Source organism: Nylanderia fulva, unplaced genomic scaffold, assembly GCF_048542155.1.
Source record: "Nylanderia fulva isolate GAGA-0341 unplaced genomic scaffold, ASM4854215v1 Scaffold263, whole genome shotgun sequence".
In the NCBI taxonomy this organism is placed as follows: domain Eukaryota; kingdom Metazoa; phylum Arthropoda; class Insecta; order Hymenoptera; family Formicidae; genus Nylanderia; species Nylanderia fulva.
The window spans coordinates 50,665-70,905 of record NW_028190329.1 but is presented as its reverse complement, the minus strand read 5'-3'; the positions used below and the strand labels follow the sequence as shown (position 1 = coordinate 70,905).

Below are 20,241 nucleotides of genomic sequence, written 5' to 3'. Positions count from 1 at the left end.
TAATCAATGAGGATTTTAAATATTTATAGTCGAACTATGGTATCCTTATTTAGTACTTTCGAACGTGTGACGGCTACAATGTTACTACGCATTACGTGTACGATTTTTAAGTCTCTTGAATTATGAATAGTTATAATATAGGCACGCTTATGCTTATTTCAGGTTTATGTTTCCTAACGAATGATCGAGAGTAGAGAGTCTTTATTAATTATGCCTTTTATGCTATCAATATTATTAAATTTAAAAGTGAATTATTACTCTGTCGTCATTTGTGAGAAGACATGTTTTATCCTACGAGTAATTATATGTGATTAAATATTCGTTATTACCGGTCTTTCATGCAGGTTAGAGATTGTCATGACTAATAGATTAAAGGATAAAGTTTTGAAAAAGTTTGAAGTTTTGAAATTTGTCTGGACGTTACAATTGGCATTGAAACTGATTCAATTCTTGATAAAGCATCAGCTACAGAATTTAACTTGCCTGAAATGTGGACAATATTAGTAGAGAATTGAGCAATAAGATCCAGTTGCCTAATTTGTCTAGGTGAAGCTTTGTCAGGTTTCTGAAGAAAAGCATAAATTAAAGGTTTGTGATCTGTCCTAATAATGAGTTGTCGTCCCTCAAGCAAATATCTGAAATATTTAATTGCTAAATAAATGCTTAAAAGTTCTCTATCGTAAGTACTGTAGTTCTTTTGAGTTTTATCAAGTTTTTTAGAAAAGAATGCAATTGGTTTATTGACATTTTCAATTGATTGTTCAAGTGATGCTCCTACAGCGAAATCAGAAGCATCACAAGTAAGAATCAAAGGAACTTGAGGAGCAGGATGAGAGAGAGTAGTCACACGGAGAAGTTCTTCTTTGCAATTCTGAAAAGCTGCTTCTGTCTCCATAGACCAAGGAATAGTTCTCCTATCTCTCTTGCGACTGTCCTTCAAAAAGTTTGTAAGTAATGCTTGATGTTCAGCTGCGTTTTTAAGGCAACGACGATAATAATTAATAATACCAATAAATCTTCTTAAATCATGTATTGTCTTAGGTTTGGGATAGTCGATAATTGATTTGACTTTTTGTTCTGTAGGTTTGATTCCTTGATTAGAAACAAGATATCCGAGAAAAGTAATTTCTTTTTGACCAAAAAGACATTTGGAAACATTAAGTGACAATACAGCTTTCTGTAGACGATCAAAAACAATCCGCAAATGAGCTATGTGTTCTGACTCATCTCTAGAAGCTATGAGAATATCATCAAGATAGCAAAATGCAAAATCTAAATCATTTAACAATATATTCATAAACCTCTGAAAAGTTTGAGCTGCGTTACGAAGACCAAAAGGCATAACCAAAAATTCGAAAAGTCCAAAAGGTGTAGTTACAGCGGTCTTAGGAATATCTTCCTTTGCAACGGGTACTTGATAGTACGCTTTAACCATATCAATCTTAGAAAAGATATTCTTACCGTAGAGCTCCGCAGTGAAATCCTGTATGTGAGGCAATGGATATCGATCAGGGACAGTGACCGAATTTAACGCACGATAATCTCCACAAAGTCTCCATACATTTTCCTTTTTTGGAACCATATGTAAAGGTGCTGCCCACGTACTGCATGATGGTCTACAAATACCTTGGTCCATCATGAATTTAAATTCTTCTTTAGCATACTTCAGTTTCTCCGGAGAAAGTCTTCTGGGAATTGCAAATTTCGGAGGACCTTCCGTAACAATCCGATGTTCAATTCCATGTGAGTTTACCGATGAAAGAGGGGCAAAATGAGTAAGTCCTTGAAATTCTGCTAAAATCTTGTGAAAAGAAGAATCTGGAGATGTGGTACAAATTGATAATTGCAAAACTTCTTGTATCTTTCCACAGTTTTTAAGACCTGTTAAGGAATCAATTAGACGTTTGTTTTTAACATCTACAAGGAGATTAAAATGTCCGAGGAAATCTGCGCCTAAAATGGGACGTTGTATGTCCGCCACGCAAAATTTCCAACGGAAAATTCTCCTGAGACCAAGATCCACGGAAAGAGTTTTAGATCCATAAGTATCAATGTGTGTTCCGTTAGCAGCAAAAAGTTTTAAATTGGTTGATAACGGTTTGTATAATATTTTCTTGGGAAGCAAAGAAATGTCAGCACCAGTGTCAACAAGAAATTGTAAATTAGACGACTTGTCAAAAATAACGAGGCGATGACAAGGTAAACCGTTGCGAGTTGCCTCTATCTTCAACGGTATCTCTAGTTTTCCGTTGAATCAGTGAGACAAAGAGTTTTTGACTTAGTACAAGGAATTGTACATTTCTTTGCTTTATCTCCAAATTTCTTGTGATAAAAACAAATTTGTTCCTTAGAATCCGACTTTTTATCTTTTGAATTAGATCTTAATCTTGTTTTACTTCGAGATCGACTAAAAGATCTACCGCGACGACGAAAAACTTCCAGCGCAGCAATTCTTTTTTCTAAATCGGCAAGACCCGATTGCTTTGATTTTAAAGAAGTATTTACTTCGGTTATTTGATACCCGGTATCACGTTCGACTATTTTATCAGCGAGTTCAGCTAGCTTGATTAAGGGTACGTCCTCAACAACAGCTAAAGTCGCTTGAACTTTGTATGGCAAACGTTGAAGCCAAAGTGAATGTAAAATATTATCCGCTAAAGATCCACCGGATAATTGGCGTATGTTTCGTAAAAGCTCCGTTGGTTTTTTATCATTCAATTCAATTCCGGCTAATAATTGACGTAAGCGTTTTTCTTCTGAATCCGTGAAGCAATTAATGAGCGCCGATTTTAAAGCGTTATATTTATCATTTTCGGGTGGATTTTCAACAATTTCCGAAACGACAATTAATGCCTTTTCATCGAGATGACGGATAACAGTACTATATTTTATTTCTTCGGAACGTATACGAAATACCAAAAATTCGCTTTCGACTTGAGCAAACCACAATTTAGGTTGCTTGTGCCAGAATGTGGGAAGTTTTACCAGACGAAATTCATTAGAATGGATCTGAATGGACTCACCAGATTGCTGTTGCATATCTCCAGAGGGTGAATTAAAAATTTCCGATCCCACCTGATTTAAAATGTTCTCTTTCGAAGATGTCAAAGCAGTTGAAGTAGACGGAACAGTAGAGTTAGTTGTCTCAGTTCTAGGAGGAGATCTATCCAAAGGCATCTCGATTGATATTCCGATGACGAAAAGAAACGATCCGGAAATCCAAGTCCGAAGATTCTTGACCACGTATAGAAATTTTTCAAAAATTCAGAAATTGAATTTCCCGCTCAAGAGAATATTCCTGTGTTGATCACTAATCACGTCGGGGTCACCAAAATGTAGTAATATTTGTCCACAAACGATAACTTTTTTTAAGAGCTTTTATTAATACGTGTTATCAATGAGAAATTACAATAAAAAGTGAAAGCAATAAAAGATGTATTTGTTTAATAAACAAATGGTCTGTAACATAGTAACGAAGGTGTAAAAACGTATAAGGTGTAAGTGTATATGTGGTGTAAGTGTAGATGTAAAAATGCTATAGTTAATGCTACAGTAACGCTACACACTCGCTGGCGAGCGGCCACTCCACAGCCTCCAATGGGCAACCTTCCGCGTGACCGAGTGAGGCCGACTCGGCCATTCCTGAGCACTGGCCTGGACTACGCGGGACCCATCTTCATCCGGACCAGCAAGGGGCGCGGACACCGCTCACAGAGAGGATACATAGCTGTCTTCGTATGCTTTTGGTCGAAGGCTATCCACATCGAGGTCGTCTCGGACTACAGTTCCGAGGCCTTCATCGCCGCCTTACGCCGCTTCGTTTCCCGCAGAGGCCTGTGTACGGACGTGTACAGCGACTGCGGCACGACGTTCGTCGGCGCCGATCGCACCCTGCGCGAGCTCTTCAAGGCGTCATCTTCCGAGGGCCATCACATCGCTCGCGCCGCCAACAATCAAGGGATCCGCTGGCACTTTAATCCGCCAGCGGCCCCTCACTTCGGTGGTCTGTGGGAGGCTGCCGTAAAATCCACAAAGTTCCACCTCCGTCGAGTAATCGGCGAAACCACCTTCACATATGAGGAGCTTAGCACACTCCTCACGCAAATCGAGGCGTGTCTTAATTCTCGTCCGTTGCAGGCTTTATCAGACGATCCGGACGACACTTCGGCGCTCACACCAGGCCACTTCCTCATCGGGGCGCCGCTATTAGCCGTACCTAAGCCATCGTTGACTGGTCAACCAGCATCCACACTGTCACGCTGGCGTCATCTCCAATTGATGCGAGACCATTTTTGGCAGCGTTGGTCAGCGGAGTACGTGCACGGCCTCAACCCCCGCACCAAATGGGTCAAGTCCAAGGCCGCACCTCACGTGGGGGACCTCTGTCTCATTCGTTCGGAGCTCACCCCTCCGACCCGATGGCCTCTCGCACGGATCACGAGCCTGCATCCCGGGGACGACGGTATCGTCCGCGTGGTTTCGGTTCGCACCGCCACATCCGAATTCGTGCGCCCGCTCGTTAAATTAGTCATGCTTCCGGGCGCGAATCGTATTCCTGGCATGACTAACGCGGACACGTAGTCCGCCGGCACATAATTTATCTCGCGACACTTTTCACCTCACGCACTGTATTACTTGTCACATCTCATTTTTTTTCATCCATCACCGCACTTACATTTGATCCATCACCGCACTGATAATTGTTCCATCATCGCACTGCACTACACAACTCACCAAACACGCGGTTTCATTGCCTCAGCTGATCACCACATGTTCATTGTATCAGCTGATCGATTCAATTACCACGCGATCATCACGTGTATTTCTCCGCGCCTGCGCGTCTACCCCACCATCGATCACTATCGATTCGAGCTTCCGCGGCCGAAATTCCACACATGTTGTCACTGCGCGGCAAGGCGGGCGGGAATGTTCAAAACGCATCAGAAAATATTAGCCGTAGAATAAAATAAAATATTCTGTTCGAATAATATTTTAGAAGATTCTAGAATAATCGATATTTACAGCAAATAGTTTTTTGTATGTTTTTCGCGGAGAAACATAGCGACATAAATCAATCTGTCTCAAAAAAACATTCCTCAAAATATCAACAATTAACGGTATCACAACCGTTCCGCCGAATAATTAGTTTTAGTGAGCATGCGCGGCTTACCACAGGCGCCTCTTTTCACCAATAATTATCGCGATCACCCGCGCGCGCATGCTTTCTGCCAGCCGTCTTCCGTTAATTTTGACAGCGGCCAATAATGAGCTGTGCCCTCGAGTCACCTCGAGCACACTTAAAATTGCTCGCAATAATTGGCGCTTCCCGAAAAGGTGGGTTTTCTGCGGAAACCCATAAAAGAGAGCTCGCACCCGAAATCCGGGCCTTATCGCTTTTCCGCCGTGAACCGCATAACGCAACCGCAGATTTGTAAAACCGCAAAAATTCGTTGACGACCGCCGCTTATTCCGCACTTTGATTTTGAGTTCGGTTTTCTCTGTAAATTAATTAAGATTGTAAAAGTTTGTTAAAGTGTTCGTTTTTTAATTGTTTTATAATATTAAAGTCAGTTTAATACAAAAGGTGACTCATCCTTTCGTGCAGCGCGATCCTTTCTCTCGCCGCGTTCGGGAACATTGAAAAAAAAGGCCCCCTGATTGTCGGCAACCCTTTGTAATAGATATTGTTTATCTTTTGTTTATAAACATAAACGTATGAGGAGAAGAAACGCAACCCCCCCCCCCCCCGATTGTCGGCAACCCTTTGTAATAGATATTGTTTATCTTTTGTTTATAAACATAGATAAGCTTATCTGCTGATAAGACCCCCCGCCCGCGTGACGTCATACCCCCTCGCCCCCAAAAACCCCCCCGCCCCGCACCCCCCTCATTTCCCCTGAGTTAGAACCCCCCCCCTAGTATAACTACTATATTCAATCTTTAAACTCTTATTTGTTATAAATTTAACATAAAATATGTAGAAAGTATACAACTTTTATCTATATTTTTGTCAGTTAATATATTATTATTGGCCACTGAAAATCGTTAGCTTATTATAATGCATTCTGATTCTTTTAGAATCATCTTTGGAGCGTTTACTTTCGTGTGTCAAACGAATATCAATATATTTTTGTATAATAAGAATAATCAATTGGTGTCGATGATCATACAAAGGCTCTTGATCTAAAGTATGACTATTGTTATCTAAAATTGTATTAGGAAGTAGTTGTAGTGTTTCTGTTATAAGCTTGTTATTTATATCTTTTAATAATAAATGAACATGTTGACGTATTATTTTCTCAGCACTCATACAAATAAAAATGACATCTTTGGAGGGAAAATGCAAGCCACCACGATTTTTTAAAATTGTTAATTTTGATTTATCACTGTCATCTTCTAACATGTCTCTACTTCACAAATTATTTTTTTCTTTAGTGAATGTACTATTGAACCAGCTATATGCTTCACGATTTCTTCAAGATAATCAGAAACATACCAGCCCGCATTTCCGCAATAATTGTGATCAAATAATATACCATGATTACTTTTCAAATAATTATAAACTGGAAAATTACTAATTTGTTTTTGTTGTGGGACTTTTTTTCTTTCTTTCGTATTATGAATTTCCGTATTAGTTTTTGAAATTGATGTATTTTTATTATTCGCTATTGTTTGTTTCATTTCGGTAATGTTAGTTACGTCTGAAATTAATAATGTATTGTCTTGCGGAATACAATTCGCTGAAGTAGACACTAAAACATTCATATTATTAACTAATAATTTGGTGTAAGCAGATTGATATTGCACTGTTGTTGGATTATTATTATAACCATTCATTCTTCTTATTAAAGCGAAAAACATTTCAACATGATCCTGAGATAGTTTATAACTTAAAACAAATTGAACAGTATTATTTTGTATCAAATCTGTACAAAGACTAAATAAGGTTTTTAGACAAATAATAAAGCCAAGAAATCCCGTTTTAACAGATTCGCTTTCAAGAATTGATTTACGATTTTTTTTTATTACTTGGTTACTATTAATTATAGAATTTTCTTTTTCTGTTGTCTTTATGTTATTGTTTTTTCTCGCTACAGGCACATCAATTTCTAATTTTTCAATATAATCAATAAATCCATTAATTTTTATTTTGAATTGAGATAAGAAATCTTTGGTAATAGCTTGTCGTCCTGGCGTCTTACAAAATTTGTTTTTCACATTTAAAAGATCAAAAATATCATTAATTGTTTGACAAAATTTCGCTGTAGATGAAGCTTTTTCAAAATTTTTATCTTTAATTTGGAATTCAAGGAAATGTAATGCATTTGATACGCTTGAACTTAATACTTGCGCCACCAGTGAAACTTTCATTTTTTCGTTTTGAAAATAAACATGTCTGTCTCGTATTTTGCATGCACTGTGCAAGCCCTCACTAATTTGCTTATTGTGTAATTTTTTAATATATTCCCAACTAATACTTTCTTTTTTATCATATATTATAGGTCCTTTTAACGCAAAATAATTTCTCACTAACTTGATCGTATATTTAAATTTCTCTCACAATTATACACTTTATAATACAATTATAGTACAAAGTACATTTCACATAAAAATAATTAATCATTAAAATACAATTGATTGAAATAGAAGTATGTACAATTTAAGTATTACAGTAAAAAGTTACATGAATTTTTCTATTACATAATAAGCGATTTTTGGCGATCATCTGGTATATGTACCAAGGTTATTATTGGTAAGGGTGGAGCTTATTCTGGTACCTTGAGAATGTTCTGGTATACTTTGGTATACCTTGGTACATATACCAGACAATCACCAAAAATCGCCTAAAATATGATTGAAATGTATGTTGAAACTGCACTGCAACGTATAATTACAAATTTACCTGTAAACATTCAGCAGCCTCAGAAAACTGTTTCTTCTTCATGGTTTTGATTAGTTCTTTTATATTATTATTTATTTTTTCTTTCCTAAATAACTTCATATGGGAAGCAGATTTCTTCAATTTTTCAGAAGCCATAACTCTTACAAATCGCTCCCAAGCTTCATCTGAAGCAAAGTGCTCTCTTGAAAAAGACTCTGGCTGACTTCCGACCATAAAACAAATTTTTTTTGGGTGAATGTCGACAACAAATGATTTTCTAAACATCAATAATACAATTAATAATACAATTATTTTATAAAATATTAAGCTTAAAATATTTAGCAGTAAAAAATTTTACAAAAATTCTAATGTACCTTTTATTATTGTTTCTGGGACTTAAATTATCATGTGTTTCAAAGTTGTCTCCGTTATTAGTATCCGTACTTGTTGAAAATGTATTTTCGTCACTTATTGTCATATCTTGATGATTCGTTATGTCACCAAGTGCTTGAGTAGATACGTTGTTAATTGGTAAAGATAATTGATTAGTGTTTCGATTAAAAGGGACAGCAGTTGATATTAAACGTCTCAAAGTTGTATATCCATCAGTCTGATGAAATGATTCTTCATAGAAGTGGTCGCTACATATACTGGCTGACTTACAAACTGTCGTCACACCAATAGCTTCCATCCACTTCTTTTTTAATTCAACATTAACGGGAAAACTGTAATTCAAAATTAAATATAGTTAAAATCGGAGGTGGAGCAGCTAATCTGAATAAATACCAAATATAGAATAATATTTGGTATTTTCATATGAATTTTAGGTTAAGGTATTTTGATAATACACACTTCAAATAATAAATTTATCAATATTTAATAAACTTACTTGTGAAAACTTCGAGATATATTAAACGGAATAGGTTGCTTTTTACACACAATACACGTTCTTGTCATTTTTCTTTATGATTGTGTCACAGCGCGTCAATTTAATTTCTCCTCTTCTTTATTTATCTGACTGAATCCGAATAAATGCATAAAATTATATGCAAGATTAATAAATTCTTAGCTACAACACCATATTGTAGATTAAAAAAAAACCCCCTCAGTAGTCTCAACGATACCTCCCCACTCAACTCCATTCAGCTTGATGCGCGCGCAACGTTAGACAAGGATAAAGATGGGCGTCTCATATTCTTTCTCTTTCTATTGCCTCACGTTTTCCACTTACAAGAGTCCCATGCCTATTACACACCTTGCATTAATCGAAACCCAAATTTTTTTGCGCTAACATCAATTCTTGCGAGAACCTATTTAATTAGCCATTTTGAGAATGATTTAACTTAGAATTAGACGTTTTTACCATTTATCGTTAGTAATACCGGCATAGGGAATCTTCTAGTTGTAACTAGTCTAGGGACTAGCAACGCGACCAATCCAACACAACAAGCGTATATCTATAAATTACTAGACATCGCCATCTCTAAAGCCTTGTCCACGATGCTAGAAATTGGTCCGAGTTCTCGATCCGAGAAAAAGTTACTAAAACTCGAATCGTGTACACTACCAACTCGAATGAATATCTCGAATAGAAATGTCGAATAGAAAAATGTATCCTGTCCCATTTTTCCATACTAGTTACTAGATTTATTTCTTGTTGCCAACATTATTACTTTATAAATAGCTAGTCAATCGCGTTGGACATGAAAATATTCATAACCTACAAGACCTTTTAATAAAATAGCAAAGAAAATTATAGAAAAAGAATAAGATAACCTTTAATAAATAAAGCAAAGAAGATTTGGTTCACATATAACCCAAAGGCAGAGTAAGCAAAAATTAATTAAACTGTAAAGAAAATTAGTAATTAGCAATTAATAATTTTTAATTATAATATTTACGTATATATTAATTACTTATTATGTAAATTATAATAATTAAAGTATAATAAACTTAAGAAGGATATAGTGTATAGAGGTAAAATTTTATTTTAAATTTAATAATATTTACTTATAGTTCAGTTTATTTAAATCTGTATGAATTTTCAGGAAAGAGTATGGATAAAGACAATATTAGAACTTTATTATTGTTGTATCAACAACATCCATGTTTATATGTCGTAAAATCTATTGATTATCATAATCGTATAAAACGAGAAAAAGCATTACAAACAATATGTGATCAATATACAGAGATAACAGAACAGCCATTGACGATAGAAATTGCAAAAAAGAAAATCAATAACTTAACGTAATTAACTCCGCTGTCTTTTTTCTTGTATTTCTGGCCGTTTTTCTTGCTGTTCTATAACCGCAGCAAAGGCAGTAAAAATCAGCAATTTTTTGAGTTGTTTCTTTTTTGCTGAATTATTCATTTTTATATTAGATGTGTTCTCTTTCAGCTTCTTAATAACTGCTTTATTAAATGAATCAAAACTTTGTAGTATCAAATTATGTATGTAGGAACAAATCTATTATATTACAAAATATTGTTTTTATTATAATTTATAATAATTAGAAATTCACAATATTTTATTGTTTTTCTTTCCAATATTTTAATGTTGGTATAAATTATAGTAACTAATCTCACATACTCGACTATAATGCTATCTGGAGTCATCAAAGTAGAACTAATTCTATTCGAGAGTTTAAATCGAGAACTCGGACCGATTTCTAGCATCGTGGACACAAAGCTTTACAACCCTAACGGTATGAACGATAAATGCGAAATATAATTAATGTGTGCAAATCTATTAATCAATGTGTGAATCCTATAATCAACATGTTTGAAATTATATAATCTTATTTATGGAATAGTTAAAATAATGAATCGTTTGAATAAATATCTTAATCACACAATGGTGAATGAATTATAAAAATTGATAAATTCTAATGACCGACTATTTGTCATAAAATATTCCATAAAATCTTTTCTTTAAATTATAAGATAACGTAAACGATGCGCCTCAATTGTAATTATATTTATGGAACCTTACTATCTTTATCACTATTATCAATGATTGAAACTACTCAGATTCTTGCAATTTAGTGTCAGAGATGTTATTCTCCTTTTTTCAATATATTTACATAAATAAGGATTCCATGAATATAACAACATTTCACCGTAACTTTATAAGAATATACCACGTTTTGAAATCATAACTATATAATTTAGCAATCATAACTTCATTTCATCATATTAAAATTGCAATAACTAGATTATAGCAGAAAATTATATAGAGAACGATTTCAGAAACGTATAGAAGCTAGCAAGCGAACAATAGAACTCTAACGTGCGGTTACCGCTTGAACTTTCTTTGTCGCCCGGACCACCCCCGATCTTGATACAATAAGCAACCTTGCGCCTTTCGGGATGCTAACACCTGCATGTCATGAACCTCGAGAATCAACAAATCATAGACTTTTACGACTTATTCTCTCTTAGATTTTCTCGTCGCCTATCACCTTATATGGTCAAAATAGATTTTCTTGACCATATTTGGTCAAAAGAAGAGCTCACTCGTTGCCTTCTCAGGACCCCCAAACCACCCCCTTCTTTTATAAGAGAATTTATTATGATATCTTCCTGGAAAAGCGTTTTCGTGGGAATCCTCCCACCTAAAATTTTGCACGCGACACCAAGATTTTTCGTTTTCGAAGGGTATATAAACCCTAGAAAATCTGGCCACACGACGGCATTTTATCATAGAAAGTTACAGTGTACATTTTAAATTGTCGCTAGCCAAGAAGTGCAGCAACAATTTCGTACCATCCTAAAATCATCATAACGATTTATAACGCGAATCTCATAATATATAACTTTGTCAACGATACTTAACTGCTGTAACCCAGCGTAAATTTGTAACTTGGTATATTGTTCAAGTCACGGGTTAGCCGTCGAACTCGCTGACTTCTTAATTCTTAATCGCGCACAATTTGTAACCGGGTTAAAGACGAATAAAGAACTTCAGAGCATCGTAACATATGTTGTGTGCCTCGGGAGAGACACTTAAGGGTCGCGCCAAATTGGGATGGGAATCCGGGGCGTCAGGACTTGTCGGGTGTTTGTAGAGAAATGCACTACACTTTTTGTATTAAAATTCTTTATTCAACTTCAACCACTTGGTCTTTATTTTATTTCACTATCAATACACTGAAGCTTTACGAGTGTGCGGCACTGACTTTATATTACTCCGCGTATCGCGCACAACTGCGAGTCGATGCTAAGTGCGCGCGCGGTTAGCGAGATCGTGGTTAGAGCGATTATTTGTGTCTGCGACTGAGCGAGTTGTCGCGTCTCTACTCTCTTTTTATATCGTTGTTTTTGGAGTTTTCCCGATCGGAAGGGGTGCCTGGCAACAGGTTTCCCCGGTCGAGAATCTAGGTGCAAGCGAAGCAGATTCAAAGTCCTTCTGCTTTGCTTGCACGTTGACCAATTTCTGTTCCGCGTATATCTCGCATTGTATGCGTTTTTAACGCGGTCATTATCTGTCGTAATTCTGATTTCGCGTATACCTCGCATCGTATGCGTTTTTTAACGCGGTCATTAGCTGTCGTAATTCCGATTCCGCGTATACCTCGCATCGTATGCGTTTTTTAACGCGGTCAGTGTCTGTCGTAATTGCAGATGCAATACGAGTACCCATTTCTTAATATTAGTTACTCTTTTAACAGTTATATCTATTGTATATCTTTGGGGGATATAACATCCCTCCCCCGTTAAAGAAGAAAAACGAAGGTATGAAGTTTTTCGCTTACAACTAAAGCTTACAAATGTTTATCCCGTTCACAATATAATTATAATCGTTTCCTATTTCCTAAAAACGCGTACTATTACTCCTTTTTAATATAGATCTAGGTACATCCCAGTCATCGTCGAGTATCGTCACTCTTGGTCTTCTTTTAATGTCTTTTCTATTTTTTACTTTCCAAATTATAATGACAATGATAAATATTATAATTATGATTATTACTAACCCGCTCGAGGTCATGGGATAAATAAATTGTTTTCTTGTATAAAACTTTTGTTCATTATCCTGTAAATCATTGTCTATATTGTTTATTTTCGTTCGTAATTCTATTAGTTCTGCGTTGTTTTGTGTTAGATTATTTAATGTGTCGAGTATTCTCATGTCCTCGTCTTGTGACGGTGCAATATTAAAATTCGGTAAATATGTATCTATGTTCGTTACGTAAGTCGTCCCTTTTGTCTCCAATGTCATATCCTCCGTTTTAATTTGACAGTTTCCTCGTGAGGTTAGTCGGCCGGTATTTTTTATTACTAAATTTTTTTCTGTGTATCCGTCACATTTTATATTTATTTTTTCTTCCTTAGCTGTTGAGTACAACCATGTGTGTGTTTGATGTAACGGGATCCATACTGTCGTTTTCGTTACCCGATAGCGTACCTTACATTCATGCTTATCTTGCATTCGTTGCGTATACATTTGTAATTCGCACGGTATATTCGTGTTTACGCGATAAGTCGGCATGCTATGTTCGCATATATAATTAAAGTTTATTTTACTACATTTTTGTAAATCCTCATTTGTTATAATTAAATATGTTAATCTAAGGTTATCTATGGCAAACATATTGTTTTCTACTTGTATACCTTTAAATGTTTTATTGTATGCTGCCACGGGGAATTCAATTGCCTTTATTATGTTATATTTGGGCTGTGATATTATCGGGAACCGCAGTATTGTATATAAATTATATTCTTTGCTTACGTATGCACTTACGCTTGCATGTTTCTTTACCTCATGCCAGTTTACTGCGTGTGTTCTAAACGGAAAATAATATCCCTGTTCTAACTGTGTTGCGGCTTCCTTTAAGTGTGCGACAATGTTATCAAATGGTACTAATTTTGGATGTATATTTCCTTCCTCGATTTGCGCTAAGTATTCTATAATATTTTCCGCGTCCCTAATGGCGTCTGTTAATGCTGCCATAATTATTTCATATTGTCCCTGTATCTTTTCTAACGTAATATATTGCGCTACATTTTCCTGTAAGAGTTTTTTACTCTGTTTTATTGTATTCTCTAACTTACTTATATGTGTTACCGTATCGTTGATTATTGTTAGTTGATGCCTAACTGTGTGTTGTAACGTGCTCTGTCGGTTCTTTATTCATTCTAGTTGTTCATTTATGCGTTTTTCGTCATCGGCGTCCATGGTACCGAACAATGTCTTTGCCACTGTTCCTATCCCGTCAATTATTCCCCTACGTTTGTCTGTATGTCTGTCGTAGATTGTATTTATTTGTATTATCGTTTTTTCCAAATAGTTTAGTGTTTGTTTTGTAATACTAACTAAATTAAGGCATGTGTCTTGTTGCGTTAACACATTGCACGCTTTTTCCGTACGCTCTATATAATTTCGTATGTAACCTTGTTTCGCAGTTAATGTTGCTAGGTCCAGTTTTATTACTAGTTTCCACGTGCTTTTGGAATAATGTAGATGGCCTATTTTTTCAAAATGTATCCCTGGTTCGTTGGTGAATTCCTCGAGTTCGTATGGCTCTTGGCTTGACCGTCTTAATGTCGCTGCGTTGGCATTGAATATGATCATCCTGTAATATATATATATATATCCCCTTACTATTTTATACTTTTGTATGCAATTTTTTATCAAGAAAGCGGAGCATTCGTTTTTTATATCTTCTGTCGTTTCTTCAGTCTTAGGACAACTTTTGTTACGTGCGGCACGACATATTAACATGTATTTTCGTTTTAATTGTATTAGATGCAATGCTTATTCGCATTTGGACGATTTGTTGTGTCCTTACTGTCGCGCCCGCGCCCCTGTTGTGGGGCCCGAAATAACGGGGGACGAGTATTCCCGGGCGTACGATGTGGTGCTCCGGTGGGCGAATGTGTCCCGGAGGGCGGGTGAGCCGCATTCTTTGCACGTCACCCTTGATACGCGCACCGATACGCCAGTAGTGCGTGAAGTAGTGGTTTTGGTGGGGACGACCAGCCTTGACCGATTCGCGATACCGGAATAGGTAAGTCTCAATTTTCGATAAATAATTTTAGTCTGTTTGTGTGTATGCGTATTGTTCTTCTTCCTTTCTTTATTGTGTAGTTGACGTCGGAGTTCTTTTCGATTATTGTATACGGTCCTGCCCATAAGGCGTCAAGTTTCTTTGATCGTCCGCGTCGTAGCGTATCGTCATATATAAGTACTTTATCACCGACTTTAAATTTTATTTCTTTCGCGTCTTTATCATAATATTTTTTTGATTTGATTTTCTCTTCGTTTACGCGATCCTTCGCAATTTGTTGTGTGGCCCTTAATCTTTCCCTAAGCTCTTGAGCGTAATCGTCGTAGCTGTATGTGGCCCTCGGTGGTTTTGTTAATGCCGTCGGTAGGTTGGCCTGATGTCCGTAAATTAATTCAAACGGCGTGTACCCCGTTGCACTGTGCGGGGTCGTATTATAAGTAAACATTGCATAAGGTGTCCATTCGTCCCAGTCTGTTTGATCAGCGTCAACATAATGGCGAAGATACTCTGCTAATGTCCTATGTGATCGTTCGAGTGCCCCATTTGTTTCCGGGTGATACGCGGTTGTTTGTAATTTTTTGATTTTTAACAGTTTACATGTGTCCTTAAATATTTCACTTAAAAAGTTTGTCCCTTGATCTGTCAAAATTTTCTCCGGTATCCCGTGTTCTAGGATTATTTTTGTTACGAACTCCTTTGCGATTGTGCCAGCTTCCTGGTTCGGTATTGGAATCGCCTTACTAAATTTTGTTAGGGTGTCTTGGAATGTTAATAAATATTTACTCCCATTCGTAGTTATTGTTAGCGGCCCTACAATGTCCAATGCACATTTTTCAAATGGCTTATCAGGCGTATCTGTAATTATTAATGGTGCTTTATTTTTCCGCGATAATTTATTTTTTTGACATGACTCGCATTTGGCGATGTATTTCTCGACGTCTTTTGTTAAACCCGGCCAATCATGATCTAAACGAATTCTCTTAATTGTTCTTTCTATTCCCTGATGTCCTCCAATGGGCGCATCGTGATATTCATATAGTATCTGTTGTTTTTCCTCTTCGGTGTACGTCCTTTCATTCTTAGCATCGTTTACCTCTTCTTTTTCTATCTTGCATATACCTTCCGTCCTTTCGCTTGAGTCAGCGTTTCGGATTACGTTCCGACTTAATGCATCAGCGTTTGCGTTCGCTCGTCCGGCCTTATGTATGATTTCGTAATCGTATTCTTCTAATTTTAATCTCCAGCGAATCAACCTTGAGCCGGGGTCATTCACGTTAAATAGCCATACCAATGGTTTATGATCCGTAATGATTTTGAATTTGGTCCCGTACACGTATGGTCTAAAATGTTTTACGGCCCATACAATTGCTAATAATTCTTTTTCCGTTGTGCTGTAATTCTGCTCCGCGCGAGATAGCACTCTGCTTGCGTAAGCAACAGGGCGGTCATTGCCTATGGGCCCCTGTGAGAGCACGGCTCCGATTGCATAATCGGACGCGTCTGTAGTTACATTAAATTCCTTATTAAAATCTGGATATTGTAATATCGGTGCCGTTATTAACTTATCTTTTAAAATATCGAACGCAATTTGTTGCTCGCTGTTCCATCCGAAGGTTTCGCCCTTTTTTGTCAATCTAGTCAGGGGTTTTGCGATCTTTGAGAAATCCTGAATGAACTTCCTATAATAACCGGCGAGTCCTATAAATGCCTGTACATCTTTAACTTTTTTCGGCGTCGGAAAATTTTTTACCGCCTCTAATTTTGATGGGTCCGGTAATATACCGTTTTCCGAGATTATGTGTCCTAAGTATATAACTTCTTTTCGTAAAAATTCACATTTATCTGGCTGCAATTTCATGTTGTGCGTCCGTAATCTCTGTAGCACTTCCCTGAGCCTTTTATTATGATCCTCTAAACTTGACCCATATATGACAATGTCGTCTAGATATACGAGACATTTGAGCCCTTGAATTCCAGTCAGTACTGAATTCATTAGTCGTTGGAAGGTCGCGGGTGCATTCTTTAGTCCAAATGGCATTCTGTTGAACTCATAATGTCCAAAAGGAGTTGAGAAAGCCGTTTTCTTTTTATCGTATTCAGCCATCGGTATCTGGTGATAACCTGATGCTAAATCGAGCGTTGTAAAGTATTTAGCGTTTCCCAGCTGGTCCAAAATGTCTGTGATGTTTGGTAGCGGAAACGAGTCGCCTACTGTAAGGTCATTCACCTTTCTAAAATCTACAACTACCCTTAGTCTTGGGTTTCCGGATGCGTCAGCTTTTTTCGGCACTACTAACAGTGGAGCGTTCCATTGGCTAACGCTTGACCTGATAATGCCAGCATCTAGCATCTCTTTAACTTGTTTATTTACCTCCGCCTTATGCTTCTCCGGCAGACGGTACGGTCGTACGTTGACCGGTGCTGAATCGGCGCGCGTGGTTATTTCATGTTCCACGGTCGCGGTGCAGCTCAGTGGTTCTCCATTCAAGAGAAATAAATCGCAATAGTCTTCGCATATCCTGTGTATAGCCTGTCGTTCTTCTACGTTTAGATGGTCCGTCCGTAATGATTGTCATACTTCCCGATTTCTTTTGCTCGAATACTTCGGAATTTCTTTTCGTATGAGGGTTATTTCATGCTTCATTTCCCCCTCTATTTCGTCTATAGTTATTAGCGGCGTTCTTAACTCGACAACTTTGTCGGTTGTATTTATGACACTGACTGGACACACATAGTCCTCTGGCTGCACGAGGCATCGTCCTATATACACACCGGGTGCAGTTTGTTCGGCTCTTACGATTCCTTCGCTATTTTTATTTGTGGCGGCTCGGATAATTGTTTCGCTGCGCGGCTGTAATCGGATCCTTTCGTATGGTTGCAAATTTAACACGGCATCTCCTATGGTGAGTTCCCGTTTTTTGAAATTACAGTTAACTCCCTGTTTCCGCAAAAAATCTATCCCGAGAATTCCTTCGTATTCCATGGGAAAATCGTCTTTGACGACGTATGTTGTGTGTTTTATTTTCCGACCTCCTATGTCAATTGTCGCCGGCGTCTTTCCTATTGTTCGCGCTTTGTGTCCCGTAATGCCAATGAGCGTTATTTTTCCTTTATAAATTAATGCGTCATCTTTTAGATGTTTTAGTTTTATTAACGAAATAGTTGCCCCTGAATCGAATAGCATTTTAACTGCGCCATTCTTAGCTTCACGCATCGGTAGTGTAATTAAATCTAAACCCGCGCTCTCTTGTAGTGTGGGTCGTAGGTGTGATACGCGATACTCGACGGCGCGTGCCGGGGTCTCTCCTTCCGAGTCTCCCTCGTTGCTGTCGCGTTCGTAACTGCTACTGCTTTGCTCGGAATCCGTATCACCCTTTTTCGTTTTCGGCTTCTTTCGGCTCTTGGTTAGATTAACATTACGCTTTTTTTTTTCCTCATTCATTCTGTCGCGATTTGATGTCGTTTTTGGCCGTCCGTTTATTGTCCAGCATTCTTCACGGCTGTGTCCACGTTTTTTGCAATGGTTGCAAAACTTTTCTGCTGTGATTACGCGATCTGACTTCTCGGGTTTCGGAAGCGCGTATTTACTGTTACGGCATTCTCGCTCGTAGTGCCCCGATTTTCCGCATTTATAACATTGTACGGCATTCTTTGTTGATCGCGACGGCGCTCCCTCGTAACGGTTTCGATTTGTGTAATTACTAGATCGCGTTGTAGTTGTGCCCTTTACTTTTTCTTCGGCGGTTGCGGCCGTTATTGCCTCCTGCAGTGTTTGGTAATTTCGAGAACGAATAAGAAGTTGTATCTCGTCGCGTAGTCCTATTTGGAAATTTTGCAAGGCTTGTTTTTGTATAGTACTTAGTATGATCCGCTTTGCAATGGGGGAGTGATCTTCTCCCTCCGTCATGGATTCATATAACTCCATAGCTAAGGTATCGACGCGCGTTCCGAAAGCTTGCGCGCCTTCATTCGCCTTTTGTTTTAAGGAATTAAACTCTATCTGCAAATACGTAGTACTTCGCCTACTCTGATATGTACATTCCAATTGTCGCTTGAGTTCGTCGTATGTCTGTATGTCTCGCGTTTGAAAATCTAACATTGCTTTGCCTTTGAGTTTCGTGCATAGGATAGCTCCCACCAATCCTCTTTCGTTAGCAGGGTGTATGTTTGTCATGGCGTACGTGCATGTGCTTAGGAATTCCTGTAATTTATGTTGGGCCGTCCCGTCAAATTCCGGAATCATTTGCCGTGCTTCTTTTAACGATAAAAAAGGCTCCTGCGGGCCTTGTCGATGTCTAGCGTCACTCTCTGTTCGTCCGTACACAACGTTATATTTTTTGTCGTCATTGTCGGGGTCTCGCGTTTCTCTCTCGCGGGTGTGTGTGTCCCGGCGGATTCGACCTCGTTCGTCCGCGTATGTGCTAATATCACGAATTTGTTTGCGCAATATGTCTATTTCCGTGAGCATTTCCCTACGTAGTTCTCGCATGCCTCTCATTATCTCACGTAGCATAGGGTTATCTATTCCGGCCTCCCTATAATTAGGAGTTTCGCGCACCTCGATTTCGTCAATGCGTCTATCTATGTATCGTCTGGTATCGCGGGGGTTAGTTGTTCCTATTTCGCTATTAGGGGGTGGTGCATGTACGTCGGCTTCCACCAGTCGAGTGTTGTCGCGAGCTATTGTACCGTGTAGACGGTCAATCTCGCGGTCGATGGCACCCTCGGACACATCCATGCCACCGTTAGGCGGTGTTCGCAGCATGTCCTGATACTCACTCGGATCGAAAATACTACTATCGTATGATGTAAGCAAAGATTCCCCGTGTTGTGACCCGTTGCTAGGAGTTCGTCTCACGCGTTCGTTACTTTCTTTTCTCAAATTTTTACCGGTGTTGGTTTCCCCTTCTTCAAATAAACTTTCGTCAAAAATGTTAAACGGAAATTCGCGTTCGGCTTTCCCGTGAGTATATGATTCGGAGTCGCTCTCTCCTGAATAATATGCTTCTAATTTTATCCGCACTTTTCCGAGGTTTTCTAAGGTTATCGGTAGTGCTTTGATTGATCGTGCGGCTGAGTCGCTATGTAACCACGAATTATTCGCTATTGCTTGTCGGGGTGTTTCGCTTTCCTCCGACATTCATGCAGTATGTATAAAAGTTTGGTTCGGACTTACATTAATGTTACTATCGCTCGCTTGCTGACGCTGCAGATCATCGCTCGGCAGTGTTGATACGGCTGGTGGTCCGGTGTCGTAAGGTGATCCTGCGGGTCGCTGTACGGTGCGATGCGTTGTCCGTGTTGTCGTAGGTCGCGTCCTTAGGTGATGGCCTACTTCCCGACGGCTGA

General features: G+C 38.2%; 3 protein-coding genes and 2 long non-coding RNA genes across 5 annotated transcripts; 3 read left to right on the top strand and 2 right to left on the bottom strand.

The window, feature by feature from the left end:
* Positions 1-431: 431 nt before the first annotated feature.
* LOC114930997 (uncharacterized) lies at positions 432-1,112 on the top strand. The gene is made up of 3 exons (XR_014924907.1): positions 432-679; positions 767-947; positions 1,084-1,112. It is a non-coding gene; the product is annotated as an uncharacterized LOC114930997 (long non-coding RNA).
* A 64-nt stretch (positions 1,113-1,176) lies between these two features.
* On the top strand, positions 1,177-2,481 carry LOC146722852 (uncharacterized). Its single transcript, XR_014924904.1, has 3 exons — positions 1,177-1,368; positions 1,447-1,775; positions 1,872-2,481. It is a non-coding gene; the product is annotated as an uncharacterized LOC146722852 (long non-coding RNA).
* A 1,116-nt stretch (positions 2,482-3,597) lies between these two features.
* Positions 3,598-4,581, top strand: LOC114930995 (uncharacterized). Its single transcript, XM_029302890.1, has one exon. It carries the CDS (start codon positions 3,598-3,600, stop codon positions 4,579-4,581), a length of 984 nt encoding a protein of 327 aa, XP_029158723.1.
* Positions 4,582-7,605: 3,024 nt separating this feature from the next.
* On the bottom strand, positions 7,606-8,991 carry LOC114930863 (uncharacterized). Its single transcript, XM_029302716.2, has 3 exons — positions 8,772-8,991; positions 8,257-8,607; positions 7,606-8,159 (listed from the first exon to the last, which is right to left on the bottom strand). The coding sequence occupies exons 1-3, from the start codon at positions 8,837-8,839 to the stop codon at positions 7,892-7,894; spliced, it is 687 nt and encodes a 228-aa protein (XP_029158549.1). The 5' UTR covers positions 8,840-8,991; the 3' UTR covers positions 7,606-7,891.
* An 8,939-nt stretch (positions 8,992-17,930) lies between these two features.
* Positions 17,931-20,032, bottom strand: LOC146722851 (uncharacterized). Its single transcript, XM_085483726.1, has 2 exons — positions 18,174-20,032; positions 17,931-18,000 (listed from the first exon to the last, which is right to left on the bottom strand). The coding sequence occupies exons 1-2, from the start codon at positions 20,030-20,032 to the stop codon at positions 17,931-17,933; spliced, it is 1,929 nt and encodes a 642-aa protein (XP_085339852.1).
* Positions 20,033-20,241: the final 209 nt, after the last annotated feature.

Excerpts from the sequence above, each read along its gene's own strand:
- LOC146722851 (XM_085483726.1), bottom strand. The coding sequence starts at position 20,032 with ATGTCGGAGGAAAGCGAAACACCCCGACAAGCAATAGCGAATAATTCG. Across the intron at positions 18,001-18,173 it reads ACCCCGGCACGCGCCGTCGA|GAAAAATAACGCTCATTGGC; the intron begins GTATCGCGTATC and ends TAATTTATAAAG.
- LOC114930995 (XM_029302890.1), top strand. The coding sequence starts at position 3,598 with ATGGGCAACCTTCCGCGTGACCGAGTGAGGCCGACTCGGCCATTCCTG.
- LOC114930863 (XM_029302716.2), bottom strand. The coding sequence starts at position 8,839 with ATGACAAGAACGTGTATTGTGTGTAAAAAGCAACCTATTCCGTTTAAT. Across the intron at positions 8,608-8,771 it reads ATATCTCGAAGTTTTCACAA|TTTTCCCGTTAATGTTGAAT; the intron begins GTAAGTTTATTA and ends TTTGAATTACAG. Across the intron at positions 8,160-8,256 it reads CCCAGAAACAATAATAAAAG|AAAATCATTTGTTGTCGACA; the intron begins GTACATTAGAAT and ends ATTGATGTTTAG.